The sequence below is a fragment of the Apodemus sylvaticus genome, chromosome 4 (genome assembly GCF_947179515.1).
Source record: "Apodemus sylvaticus chromosome 4, mApoSyl1.1, whole genome shotgun sequence".
NCBI lineage: Eukaryota > Metazoa > Chordata > Mammalia > Rodentia > Muridae > Apodemus > Apodemus sylvaticus.
The window spans coordinates 65,854,099-65,868,865 of NC_067475.1; the positions used below are offsets into that span (position 1 = coordinate 65,854,099).

Consider the following 14,767-nt stretch of genomic DNA (forward strand, 5'->3'; position numbering starts at 1 on the left):
GCCAGGAGATTGACGGACAAAGGCACTGCCAAGGTCTAGGCAAAAAAAAAATCATAACCACTGTCAAATGTTTTCCACACAGAGCAGGCAGCCTGGTCTATTCTGGATAATTGAGGGTTTGGATATGTACTATATAATTAGAGGAGACAAGCAGTAAAGGACATGAACTAATTTGGGGTAACCGAAGACTTGGCTAACAGATACCCACTCACTCCAAATCCCTATTATGATGGCTTGACTGTGAGATACCTAGCCCCTCAGCTAACAGGGAACTGTGCAGCCTGTGCATAGTGCCCAGGCGCTGTCTCTGCGCCTGTTTCACTCCCTCTACCCAAACCCATTCTTTTTCTTGGCTTCCAAGATTCTTGAACTCTGAGTTTCTTGCCTAACACAGCCACAAGCTACCTGGCTACTCTGTCTAGCAACACGATGAGTCAGAGTCCAGGGAAGGAAGGTAATTGCCGCCAGCTGCCCTCTCTTCCTGTGCTGAGCCTTTCCCCAGCCCTCACACTGGGCTCCCCACCTCCACACACTCACTGCTAACATGTGCTGAAGGGATGTTTGTCCAGACCGTGTAGCTGTCACTGGAACCCCGACTGATCCACACACTGGCTCAAACATTACATGATCTAGAATTTAGACAGAAAAAGCAACCAAGATGGAGACTTAGTTAGGGCTTTTTGGTCTATTCACACGACCCAGCACAGAAAGGCCTGAGAAGCCTCTCGCATGTGTAGTGACAGTCCTCCGAGTCCTTGCCATCCCAATGGGGACATGGGGTGTTCATACTTGTATAAAACAATCTGTGGTTGCCTTGTGTGACAGAAATACTGAGAAGTACGAACAGCCAGGCAGAGGAAGCACCTCTGTGGGACTGAGACGGGAATTAACGGCCTCGGGTCCCACTCAGATTCCCAGGCAGGCGGCATTCTCATGAACTTGCTCTTCGTTCAGGACGGGAGGCGTGCACACGCGGGAGGTTGTGGTTCTGTAGTCGCTGAGCACTGTCAGCCATCACCACTGCCCTGGCCTTCAGTCCCCTCTCCTGAGTCCTTCTCAGAGAGACCATGTGGGCAGTTTCGGAAAGGAGCATATTAAACAGACGCTGGGGCATCAGAAGGGGAAGCCAGATGTTCCTGTCCGAGGACCTCAGACCCAGATGGCTGCCTGCGTCTTCAGGGAGGGCACTATCAGTAGATAAATAAGATCCAGAAAGTGTAGTGAAACTGGAGAGAAGTATTAATTTGCCTTGCATTTCAGTTGTATATAAAATAGAACTCAAATTATACAGCTATGGAAACAACACGCTCTCCTAACACACGTGTACATGCATGCACGCACACTTATTCGTGTGTGTGCATGCAGCGAGGGGGAGATGAGACACCCAGCTTCCTACCTGGGAATCCCAACCCCTGCGCACTGAGGAAAGGGCCCATCATGCCCACACAGTTATGCTATTTTATCAAGATGAGCTTGGAAATCTCTGCATAATTATATTCCCATTCAGTTTTGATTAAGGGCAAATATAGGCAAAACTAAACTAAAGAATTGAATTACGCTTCTCTAGAAAGAGAAACATTTCTCATTCTGCTCCCCGGGGAAGAAAAACTGGGGGTGGGGTCCTACATGATGCGATGGTGCTGACAAGCTAGTGAACAATGAGCAACTTCACACAGGATTACGATTAACCTGGAGGCTGTGCTCAAAGGAGCTGAGCTAAATTCTAATCTATTAATGCCAGCTTTGTGAGCCAAAATTAATTGATTTAGTTTACTGGCAGCTACCCAGGACAGGCAGTGGGATTCAGGCAGAGCCTACGATGGCCTTTTACTTCCCTATCAAACAGGGTTTATTGGTTTTGCCTAAAGCATAAAGAGAATTGGAAACCTCAAGTCTCAGCGTCATGGCTGTATAAAACTGTTCTGGCCTGCTAGTCCCCAGTCAGGAAATGGGGAGGCTCAAGGGGGTTTGTTTGTTTGTTTGTTTGTTTGTTTGAATTCCCTACTGTAAAGCTCAGTCACAAACAATAGTTTCCATCCCCCATTCCACTGCCTTTTTCTTATATTTTATCTATGTAATGCAAAAGGCACTAATAGAGGCTCACCCTTGTAACCTAGGCTAGCTAAAAGCCAGTAGTAAATGGTTAAGTGAGATGCTGCGGCCTACCTAAACCACTATTTCTACTTTCAAATCAGGCACTAAAAGACCAGAAAACAGGCACAGCAGATAAAGGTGCTTGCTGGCAGGCCTGACTTGAGGTGAGGCCCCAGGACCCACATGATGGGAAAGAACAGGTTCCTGCAAGTTGTGCTCTGACCACAGAATGCAGGCCACAGCACATGTGTGCCCACACATAAAAATAAGTAAGTAAATAAATACATGTTTTAATTAATAAAAGCAGAGATTGAATCATATTCTAGTAGTCATATATTTTCAGGAGTTTCACACTTCCTTTTTTGGGGAGGTTTTGTTTGAGCTTTCAGTTTAATATGCCATTTGGTCCCATTTTATTGATTGGTAAACTGAGACAAATGACCACATTTTTTCAAGAGCTCATTTCGAATCAGTTAAAAAAAAGAATGTTTTAAGATTTTGGGCAAATAATGCAAACTCTGAGCATCCACATGCTGGCTGGTAAGGCAGGACTTTAACATGCACTTCATATAAGCAGCTAAACTGATGGCAGAGCTCGGCCTAGAACAACAGTCAGCTAGCACTGAGCCTTTACACTGCCAAAGATCTGATTGCTCGCAGGAAGTAGGCTCAGACTGAGTCTATCTGGCATAGAAATCTATGTTCTCTGCATGTTGCCCGACGGGACTCTTCCAAGACTTAATCCACTCACAAGCACCAGGCCGAGCCACACTGGAGCCTGAGGGGAAGGCAACAACGGGTACTGCTAATCTCCTCACTTAGAATGTTGCGATTTTTCACCATGTTTTGCATTAACCTTGATATTTTGAACTGTGATACCGAGGAATCCCTGACTGGTGAGTGAGTTTTCAGGCAGTGCCCTGACTTCCACACCTGAGGCTGTAGCTCTGCCCACTCGCAGCAGTCCCACTCGCAGCAGTCCCACTCACTCTGAACAGACCATGCAAGATCAGTGATTTCCCACCTGACCGCACAACAGCCCTGCAGGGCTGCTAGGGGCTGTTATAAGTCATCCAGTGGACTGGTAACGGCTGGGTGACTTTGCAAAGAAGAATGAAGTAATATAACAATATCAATTAATCGCAATTACGACCACAGACTTGAGCAGTGCATGTGGAACTGCCTGTGGCACACATAGGCAGACTGCAGTAAGTCACTCTGGTTTTTTAAGATGTGTTTATTTTTGCTTTATGTGGGGGGGGGGGTGCTTCTATGTATCTGTGTGCCACCTGCAGGCCTGGTGGCCTCAGAGGCCCCAGATGGCTTCAGGTCCCCTAGAACTGGAGTTACATACAGATGGTTGCGAGCCACCACGTGGGTGCTTGAAACCAAACCCAAACCCTCTGCAAGAGCAGGTGCTTTTAACCACTGAGCTATCACTCCGTCTGCACGATAAGTAACTCTCTAAGTTGATTCTTAAACACCACTGTAAGAAAAAGAGAAGAAGCCTTACCCCGTGAAAGGCTTTAAATAAGCCAAAGACACCACTCTTCACTTAATGTCTGAAAGACGCTAAAAAGAGGGTGTAGAAGAAAATGAATTCTCTACAGAGGTCCAGCTGGCTCTGCCACTGCCTTCCAGAGAACCTATGCATACACAGTGCCCTGATAACTAGGGCACCCAACATGAAGGGACCAGGCTGGCGGGACCAACTTGGCCAGCGGATAGTCCACTCCACGGCTCTGATCCTCAGCTCCCGTGCACAGCAGTGCACACACCCAGGAGAAGGTGATGAAAGCACTACTGCTGAGCTGGCCACCCTGGCACACACCCTCCTGAGTCTAGTGCGGCACAAGCACTAGACTAGAGCCCCCACCGAGCTGCGCTCTGGGGGAGGCCAGCGCCTCTGAGCTCTGCTATGATACCTAACTGTGTTTCGAGGACAATGAAGGCAACCCGCCCAGTTTTCTTGGATGGATTTCAGATGCCTGGACCACCAACATCACTCCTAATCCTGGCAAAGAAAATACTTAGTTGCTAATGTTTACTGCAGCTAGCAACAAGGTTTGGATAAAATGTGACACAGCTTGTATTTTATAACATTTCGCATCCATCATCATGCACTTAAAAATGTAATTCAGACACAAACTAGAGTTTCCCAGGAGCAAGCACCCATGCTCAGGGACCTCCTTGGCTTTACACGTGCCCTTCCCTCCATTCTGCAACACTGTGCTAGGCACCTCTGCGGGCGGGCGGGCGATGGTGAAGGGCCCCTCATGATTCCCATTCGCACCCTTACGGACAACAGCAACAATCACAGCAGAGCAATGTTCTTGTTCATAACAATTATAAAGCCAGGATGAAACATTAAAGGCACTAGAGAAAACAACAAGGAACACAGGCCTTGAGAGGGCACAGAAGCAAACAACGAGAGTCCCACACTCAGCTGTTTCCCCTCTGCAAGTTGCTCTGCAGTTCACACAGCACTACAGAGACAAGCCACTGGCAGTGCGCGGCTTTCTACAGAGATGAGGCAGGGGCACCAGGAGCCATGGAGAGCAGTGGAATCTGAAAGGCAAAACCTTATCTCTTAGAAGAGACGGAGACCTGGGAGGAGGAGCTCCAGGTCTGGACACAGCTCTGGGTAAATACTTCTCCTTCAGTGGCTTCTGACCATGCAGAAGACTAGAGTAAGAGACCCAAGAGAAAACGTTGGATGGCTGCAGAAGACTGGACAGGCAGTTAGTTCCTCCTTAGAATTCAAGTCTGCCAGAATAGAGGGGCTTGGTCAGTCCCTCGCACTCCATAGCAGTCCTCTGAAGGGTCCTATCTTGGCTATGTGGGCCATCTCCCAGAAGCAAATCTAGGTAACATAGTCTCCACGGGGTCAAAGTGACCCACCAGGGATGGCCTGGACCCACTCCGCGAAGCTCTGTGGGATAAACACTGCAAATGCACCACCCAGGACCCAGGCAGTCATTTAAAAGGGTGAAGGAAAGCAAAACTGAGCCCCAAGTGAAGACAAGGAGCAGCGGGCAAAGCGGAACCACGGGCACCACACAGTGCCTCACAGAGGATAAGTATGTCCTTACCGTAAACAACGTGAGCTGGCGAGCTCATGACCTCACCTACACCCGGCATCCTAGCAAACATGAGATGCCTGTGATTTTTAATCAAAATGGGATTTGGGGTGGTTTATACTTAAAAGCTTGGAACAGACAACTTGAAAGTGATTAATTACATCCAAACTTAATTATATATTTACACCTCCCAGTAGGACAGGGAGAGAATAAAATGTCTTAACTTTCAGTAGTGAGAGGACTTTATTAAGAGCTGACATCAACTATTTAGCAGCAGTAATTGAGTTTTATGCAAGACTGCACAGGTTCCCCTTGCCTGGCATCACAGTCTGACAGGGTCCTTGGGCTCATCACAGTGAGAGGGGGAAGAAACAAAAAAGAAAAAATCCACACAGTCGAGCTGTACACAAAATCCATCTTTGAAAGTGCTTATCCGCATCTGTCAATGTGATCTTATCAAGGGTTTCTATAATTTCTATAAACAATCATTAGGTTTTGGTTGAATCAGCAGCATAATGCCACCTTAACAGGTTCTGGGATACCTTCCACTCTAAAACAGTTTTCTCCCAATTCCCACCCTACCCCCTACAAAAGGAACTTGGCTTCAACTCTGTTTCCTTAATCCACTAAGCAACCTCGGGTGGGGGGGGGGGGGGGGGGGGAGACGATCACATGCCCTGAGCGCCTGGTGTAATTTTCATAATCCTCTAAGTGTTGGAATACTTACGGGCTATGTTGTGAAAATATTTACTGAACAAACTGGAATACCTTGTCTCTCAGGTCAGGGTGGTGAAGGATGCCTTGAAGAGTCATGAGCACACACCATTGTTACTCGATGCTGAGGGGCAGAGGGGTCAGTGCAGCCCCCCAGAGCACTGTGCTCAGTCCAACACTCTCCAGCAGCCAATCAGGCCCACGCCCGCGCCCCCTCCTGAGGACACTGAGGACACTTTAGAGGAGAGCACTCTTCCCAATCTTCTTGCTGGTCTCCCAAAAGGATGGCTCTGCCAACTTTCTCACTTACTCCTCCTTTTCCAAACTTACTTCCTCTGCTGTGTGACCCTGGCTGGCCTGAAACTCACTAGGTAAATCAGGCTGATCTTGAACCCGAAAAGATCAGCCTTCCTATGCCTGTCAAGTGCTGGGACAAAAGGGATTCAGCACAGCCAGTCCCAGACGGGTGCATTTCTAGCACGCACGGCATTGTGCAGGCTTTCTTCCTGAAGCGGGGAGTAACCAGGCCTCCCTGGTCATGCTCAAGGCTGAGGCTAGCAACTGCCTCTCCCTACAAGCAAACTTTGTTTCGTGTCCTCTCCAGTGCTCAGACACTGTTCTCCCAGAAGCCTCCTCTCACACCAGACCATATTCAGACCAGCATTTATAACCTATGTAAAACTCCCCCTGCATAAGTCAGTAAGTCCAATTCCATCCAACTAGCTTGCCTCTCCAATTCCCAGGGGAAAATAAATCTTAAGATAAACAGATAAGAGGCATGGAAATGATGGTCTGTGCTGAACTCTGTGTGTGTGTGTAGACCTTTTTATTCAAGGATCCTGTGTGGCTGTTTTCTCCCAATTGAAACATTTACTCTGCAAAGGTAGGAGGGGGCTGGTAAGATGCAGCTAATGAAACTGACAAGGCATAAGAAGCTTGGGACCCAGAGGATTACCAAAGCCTTGCACCAGGTTACAAAAATCGCCATCAGCTGGTGGGGAGAACAGGCCCCCCTCCTGTGAGTTGTGCGAGTTAAGGCCCTCTAGATTTTGTCACCCTGCTGGTGGACTTTTCAGTGTGGCCGCTGGCCTTTGAGCTGCCTGTGCTCCAATAGGGAACCCCAATGGACTAGCTACACTTAGGTGGCATCAGTAGGTGAGTAGGTGTCTGTTGACAGCGCCCTAGAACAGTAGTTCTCAGCCTGTGGGCTGTGACCCCTTTGGGGTCGGAGCAACCATTTCAGAAGGCCACTGGAAAAACACTAATATTTACATTATGATTCATAACAGTAGCAAAACTACGGCTATGAAATGATTGGATGGTTGGGGTCACCACACATGAGGAACTGTATTAAAGGGTCACAGTATTAGGAAGGCTGAGACCCGCTGCTGGTGAAGAAAGCACAGGACACTTTGCTCTACGGTCCCTGCATAAAAGGTACCATGCTAGGTATTAGCTATGCAAAAATGCCCAGAGTCAGGTACTAAGAAGAGGCTCAGCGGGTGACCGCACTGTGGCAGCTAAGAGCATCTGAGCGAGCGAGCGAGGGAGCAGTGAGGGAGCCAAGGGAGCGAGCGAGCGCTTAGGATGAGAACAGAGGAAGCAGCCACTCAGCAGAGCTGCAGAGGCAAGCTGGTGCCAGCTGAGGGGCTGCTCTCCTCCCTTAGTATCTTTCACGTGGAGGAGAGCGCACCACGTCGGGTTTGTTTTCCTGGCTAAAACCCGAGCGAGCAGCCACCATCAGTCATATAATCTTCCATTTCTGATGCTATCTTAATTCCAATCTAAACAAACTAATGTTAAATTTGACTGTCATTACAGTTTAAAATATTTTCACTTTGTTGAAGAAAACTGTTTCTGGCAGTCTTTCTGAAAATCTTAGGACATTAAAGACTGTAGATCCTAAGATCAGAATCTAGGAGGAGCTGTCACAGGACACAAGAAAAAGGACCAGCAATTTCCTATCCCCACATCTTTTTTCTCTGATGTAAAGAGAATGGAGATACCTTAGCACTAAAACTTCTGAGGTTAAAAAAAAAAATCATATGCCATCAGTAAGGATGTACTTTGGTTTGGTGGTGCATGCCTTTAGTCCAAGGACTCTGAGCAGAAGCAGGCATATCTCTGTGAGTTCAAGGCAGCCTTGTCTACAAAAGGAGTTCTAGGCAGCCAAGGCTACATAGTGGGGCCCTGCCTTTAAAATAAGAAAACAATACGTAAAAGAAATGGGAAAAAAAACTGTATAGGAAACTATCTCACAGCTTGTCTCGAACAAAAAAAATTAGGCTAGACTAGATAGTTGGAAAAACAGAAGAGAAGTGTTCTTGAATCAAGAGGTACCTCAAGTTTCCAGGTCCAATCCCCTCCCACCCATGTGGCCCACCCACAGACGGGCCCCGCCTCCGTTCTACAAGCTCTTATACAACACCTTGCTCCACAGTCTGGCCCTCAGAACTGGACTTTTTAAACAAGGGGATTAAAGTCTCCCAATGACGACTTTACATTCACTTACAGTATATCTAGTTGGTGTGACTTAAAAACATGATCATATCTAGTATCTGAGGAAGAAAATATTCTAAGGCTGTGTCCTACACTGAAAAATAAAAGAAGTACTCACTAGCCACTCACTAGAAACCTTTCACAATGATAAAAATAATGGCAGGATGGTGACATACTTTCCTCAACCATTTATCTAACAACCAGTCCGTACTTCCATCCTCACCACCCACAAAAGCTACATCAGAAGATCTAAGAGCCAGCAACACTTCACAGAAGCACTGAAAATTAAAAATCAAAAAGCCCAAGCACACCGCGCCCAGAGCCTACTGTCAGGGAGATGACGTACGGATGAACTTACCGGCAGTAGCCTGTGCCGTTGTGGTAGGTAACACAGGTCCCTTCATTTACACAGGGCTCTTGACCACCTCGGCACTGCAAAGCTGAAATAAAAGACAAAGTGCAATTAGAAATCAGGCACCTGTCACAGCCCTTAGACGGCAAAGTGGGATCCAAAGAGAAAGCCATTCCCTCCCCGCAGCACCTCTGCACATCTGAGACTCCTCACTGACTGCCACGGGACACCCTCCACCTCAGTCTCCTCTCTCGGCCTTGTGTGTCCTTCGTTCTCTGTGCCTCAGTATGTCTGGCAGACACATGTCCCGGTGGCAGTGAGATCATTAAAGCTGTACCAACCACAGTAGGCGGTGATCCTTTTAGGATTTAGACACTTCAGAAAAGAACACAAGAGTCCATCGTTGACTACTTAGGATCTGAGTGGACAGCGGTTGACCATAGGAAGGAGATGCTTGGCTTCAGGTTAAGTTTTAATAAAATAGGCCACTTTAGTAAGCAGCCAAAAGCATCAACATCCACCAACAGGACCCAGGAAAAAGGAGAAACCAAATCTGTGGAGAAAGGACAAGAACCTTTCATTTCAAGGACTCACAAAAAAGCAAGGAGAATGGAGTCACTAAGAGGTGGGAGAAGGGACTGGAGTAAACAAAGTAGAAACTAACTTCATAGTCACAGGAGCCCCTTGAGGGTCAAGGAAAAGCTTTACCAGGAAAGGCTCCCCAAAGCAGATGACTCAGCGTGGGTGGGGGAATGGCCACACCCCAAAACTTTCACTGATTTCAGCCAGGAGAGGAGGATGTCTACCCAGCTCAGGCACTTTCTGCATCTGAATTTTAGCTATTAGGATTGCAATTTTCGTCACTAACACGCCCGTAATCCCAGCACTTGGGAGGCAGAGGCAGGCGGATTTCTGAGTTCGGGGCCAGCCTGAGTGAGTTCCAGGACAGTCAGGGCTACACAGAGAAACACTGTCTCAAAAACCAAAAAAAAAAAAAAAAAAACAAGACTCCTGAGGACTACTAGAAAGGCACGATAGAGCCTATTCTAACATCCACAATGTTCAAAGCCCTCTTAGACCTGTTTCTTTATCAGGCACTGTACACACAGACACCAATTCAGCCTTGACAACAACCCTGAGAAGTGGTCATTTCCTCACACCTATTCCACAGCTAAGAAGCAGTGTGGGCAAGCAGCCCAGGAGATCATCACACCAGTGAGCCAGAGCCAGACACAAAACTGACTTGGGATGACCAGGCCCAGGGACTGTGTCCTGAAGACAGGCTACTTCCCACTGGGAGGGTGTCATTATGACCACGTGCTAGAAAGCCAGGGCCAGAGAGGCTCAGTGGCTTCCTCAGGAGGTATCAGATCCTAACTGGAGGCAGCACTGAGGGCCAGGCAGCTCACCAAGCCTGGCCTAGCTCTGCAACAGCTATGGACATCCCTGGGCTGTGCACTGAACAGGCACACAGACTCTGGAAAAGGGGGCATCTTCTCATCCATGGCCCACTTCCCTGTAAGGCGTAAGCGCTTCCTCTTCCCACACTGATAAGCTCTGGTGCAACCACCATAATTAAAACAGTACTGTCAGCTCATCTCCTCCATACTGCAGCGCTCACACTGCTATTTTCAACCTCTTGAGACACTTGTATTAGCTCTCCTCTGGCTGCCTTTTCCTCTTCCTCTTATTTAAAGAAGGAAAACAGCTCAGGAAAGGACTGCTCCACTGGCACAGAGCAAGCCCCAGCTCAGTCCCCTACAAGAATCCCAGCAAGTAAAGGCCATCATGAGTCCTGCCCGTACCTGGCTGTATAACCTCGGCCAAGACACAGCCTCCCCCGGCTCCATTCCCTACCTGTGAACTAATCTAGGTTAACAGCCCAGGAGCCTCCTGTAATCCAGCACTCCATAAGAGGCTGCAGAGGCTCATCTGGAGAGAGTGCTTGCTGTGAGGAGCTGAGATTACCTCCCAGCACCCACCCAAAGAGCCAGGCATGGCTGTGCAGGCCTGGGATCCCAACCTGAAGAGGGGGATGGAGGCAGGGCCCAGTGCTTACTGCATGGCCAGGCTAATCCCCAAAGCGTGTCAGCTCAGATTAAGACTCTGTCTCAAGACAGTGAGGGAAAGAGAGGCAGAGGGAGGAGGCAGCCCCCCTCTGACCCTGGCATCTGCACACAGGGTCAGTCACCTCCACACTCAATGCACGTACCATGCACAAACGCATAGACATTACACCACACACAGGAATAATGTAGAAGAAATATACCAAGTTTTAAGAAGTACATAAAAATATGCAGTATACAAAGAGAAATTTATCCGGAAGAGTAGAAGGACCCAGCCACCCATGACTCAGCTGTGGGCAGGGGAAAAAAAAAATCACAGCCTGTTCCTATTAAGTGTCCTGGCAAATCATTACAGTGACAGATTCATAGAATACAAACAACCTAGAGTCAATATGTGGCAATCAATCTAGCAAATAACTTTACAGCCTTGCTTTAGAGAACCAATCCAAGTCACTGACCAAAAAAGAGGTGGGCCCCTCAGGCTAATAATTAATGCCACTTGGCTGGGTTCTGGGATTCTGCTACCTTGAACCTTTAACATTTCCCCAGCCACAGTATTCTAACTTCAGTATGCATCAGAGGCACCTGTTAAATCAGTACCTGGACTGGCTCTCCAGCCGCCAGTTCCCAGGGATGCTGAGGAGGGCTGAGAATCCCCACTCAAGGACAGAACAAATGCCCTGGGACTTGAGCATCCAACTTAAGAAGTCCCCTCGATCTTCCAATCCATCCACCAAAGAATTTAGATAATCTATGCAGTAGCAGTTTGCATAAACAAAAGAAAGAACGAAAACTTGAGACCCGTGATTTTATTCTCAGGCTATTTCCAAGCAAATACTGTAATTATCATATAAGAAATGAAAAGTTTGGGAAGCCAGACCAACTCAGGAGAGACTGGGAGAGACTGAGACCACGCCTCAAGATTCAGTGGTCTCACTTTCCAGCAAACACTTCAGTTTAGCAACTTAAATACAATGTGAAGACAGCCCCCCCCCCCCCCCCCCCCCGTGTCAGAAAGCGAAGCGCTCAATCAATTCAAAGAGTGGGCGGAGCCTGAGACACCAGCCCAACTTTTCTTCTCAAAGGCACACAGTAGCACACTAAGATCAATCTTTCCTACTGTGGCCTGTATTTCTGGACATGCACCCCACAAAAAAGGGAAAGCGAATACAAGACAGTGTCTCATCTCCCGGTCACTGGCAGTGTGACACAAAATGTAGAAGGAAGCTTCTAGAAATTTTTTTTTTTTTGAGTTTTGAGACAAGGTCTCACTGTAGCTCTCTGGCTGTCCTGGAACTTAGTATGTAGAGCAGGCTAGCCTCCGAAATTCACAGATCCATCTACCTCGGCCTCCTGAGGGCGGGACTCAAAGGTGGGCACCACCACCCTCAGCTGACGCTGATTCAGAACACAGCACAACTACAAAGCAGGCTGATACAGGCCCTGACATCAGAGACCCTGGAGCCAATGAAGTCTCACAACTCTGCTTCTTCGAGGGAAAACTGACAACAACGAACAAACAAACAAAATGTAAATAGACACTTTAGACACTGGTATATTCTAGAAAAAAAACAAAACCAAGCAACAATTCACAACATCTTCAGATGGAGGTAAGAAATGCCCACTTGAGTGGTGCGGGCACCCAGTCACAGAAAACTAACATACATTTGGGATTGAGATGAGAATTAAACAACAGTCACAGGAGAAAGGCCATCGAGGCCAGGATGGGCTAAGTCACCAAAAGCCTGGTCAGGTCACAGCTGCTCCTTCAAGTGGGAGGGAACCAACTGCCCTGTTTAAGCACGTCAACTTCAAAGGAAAATGACACAATTTAATAGAGAGTGTGATATCAATAAATGGGATTAATTCCTCCCAGTTGCCATCACCAGCACTCTAATAAAACACAGAAGCCACGCAGAGCTTACTGCTATCCTCTTAAAAGGGCAATAAAAAAGAAATGATTCACTCAGTGCACAACCAGGACTACACCTGGGCAAAGGGCCCCTCCATCCACCAGCACGGCCATCCACAAGCAATGCATAGGCATCAACCAACCAGGAACGAACCAGTCTCTGGACACAGTGTCCTCTCAGCCTACGGGAAGGGACAGACAGAACAGAGAGAATGTGACCTAGCCAAATGACTCTAAAAAATACAAACACAGCAAAGACTGCTTTTATTAACTGCCTTCAGTATACCATCTTGATACTCACTGTCAAAACCTCTCTACAAAGACCCTCGAAGCCATTCAGTCCAGATGAGACTTCATATTTATTCACATTTATTAGCCGCCACTGCAAACAAACACTGCAGACAACAAGATACGAGGCATTGATCTTTACCATGTCTAATGCACTAGGAATTTGTCTTCGTAAAGACAGACTGAAGGTATCCAGGCTTGATGGCGTCCTCATGACAATTTTCTAGGCTTTTCAGAGCTTTTTGGGCCGTGCCAGCTATGTATCACGGGCTTAAAAGCCTCCCTTTGTTTTAAGATTCTTGAACATGAGTAATTAAGTCTGGTACCCCAGACGGTGTAATCTGAGCAGCCTTCAATGTGTTTCACTCCTTGCTCTGACAAGCAATGTTCTAAATTGGCAATACTTGTTGCTTTGTAGCCTCTTCAAATAAGCCTCTGTCTGTTGTCTGACTCACGTGACTCTTTTCATACCCTGCCCCTTCTGCTGCAGTGTGTGCATCCACTGCTGGGACGCCCGCCGTTTAATGCCCTGAATGGCTGCAGACCTAAAGGAGAAGAGTGGCACAGGGTGCTTGCTTCTTCTCTCCCTCCAACGCTTATGCAAATTTCAAGTAGCAGAATTTGAGAGCTGCAGTCTGTGTTGCTGGCTGGACTTGGCTCTGTCCTTCTGTTGCTTCTGGCACAGGGCCTCTGGAAGGAGGGCCGTCCAGTGAACACAGCCATGTTTTCTAAAATGACTGCTTGCATTACTACCCAAAATAGGAGAACTGAGGGCAGACAGAGACAACAGGGATTTCAGTGATTCTTACAGCACCCTTCAATTTCAAACAACAAAGCTTCCTCTTCGTTTTTTATTCCATTTTTTGGAGGCGATGGCAGAGTGGGGAGGGCATGTTAGCCATGGAAAAAACCAAACAAACAAACAGAAGTGCAGAAGCTCCGAGTCCCAAGTGTCACATTTAAACAGAAGCAAAGTGGGAGTAGTTGTCTCCCTCCTGAAATCAGTCTTTGTTAGAAGGAAAGGAGAAAAGCAACAAGGGAGACATCGATTTTTATGTTCCCAATAATGTATCAAGGATCTCTGCTTCTTCACAAAGATCACCCAGTAGAAAATATTTCCAGCCTAAAATATGTTGATTCCTGATCCAGACAGGAGAGCTAGAAGGCTCACAGTCCCAGCTGCTTTCCCAAAACTGAAACCTGCTGGGTTTGGGAAAACAGAAGCAACAGCATCTCACTCTGGCCCAGACTGGTCTGAAACTGCTGTGTGATCTAGGCTGCCCATGGCCTCCTGGCCTCCCGGCCTCCCTTGTCTGCCTCTTGGATGCTGGAATCAGAGGTGAGTCGCCATGCCCAGCATCTAGGATTTTCATTTTATAAAGAAATTCATTTCTATGAAATATTAGTCCTTGATTCTAAAAACTGAAGTCATCAATGTGCTGTGTAACACCAGAGTTTACTATACAGTACTTTTTTCTTCCTTTACTTTTCTCTTATCAGGATTATAGAAAAAATTAAACCCCAATTGTAATTGCTAATTCCTACTGGCGCTCTGAATGGGAACCAGAGCCTCCCCAACCCGGTGGCTGTTCCCACTATGGCTTGGGCAGCGTCTCACACTCTCACCCTCACATCTAGCAAGGCTCCAGAAAGGCAGTGGTGCTGACAACAGATGCTCAGGTCCAAGTGTATGAACCATAAAAGGTGCATATTCACTGACAAGAGCAAACTAGGTGGAAAAGACAAGAGCCTACTGACACAC

General features: G+C 47.4%; 1 protein-coding gene across 1 annotated transcript in view; it reads right to left on the bottom strand.

Annotated features, from left to right (window-relative positions):
- Notch2 (notch receptor 2) overlaps positions 1–14,767 on the bottom strand; it is a 134,620-nt gene that overhangs the window by 94,030 nt on the left and 25,823 nt on the right. The window contains exon 2 of the mRNA XM_052179657.1: positions 8,746–8,827. Within this exon, the coding sequence (XP_052035617.1) occupies positions 8,746–8,827 (82 nt within the window). The remainder of the gene's footprint in view (positions 1–8,745; positions 8,828–14,767) is intronic.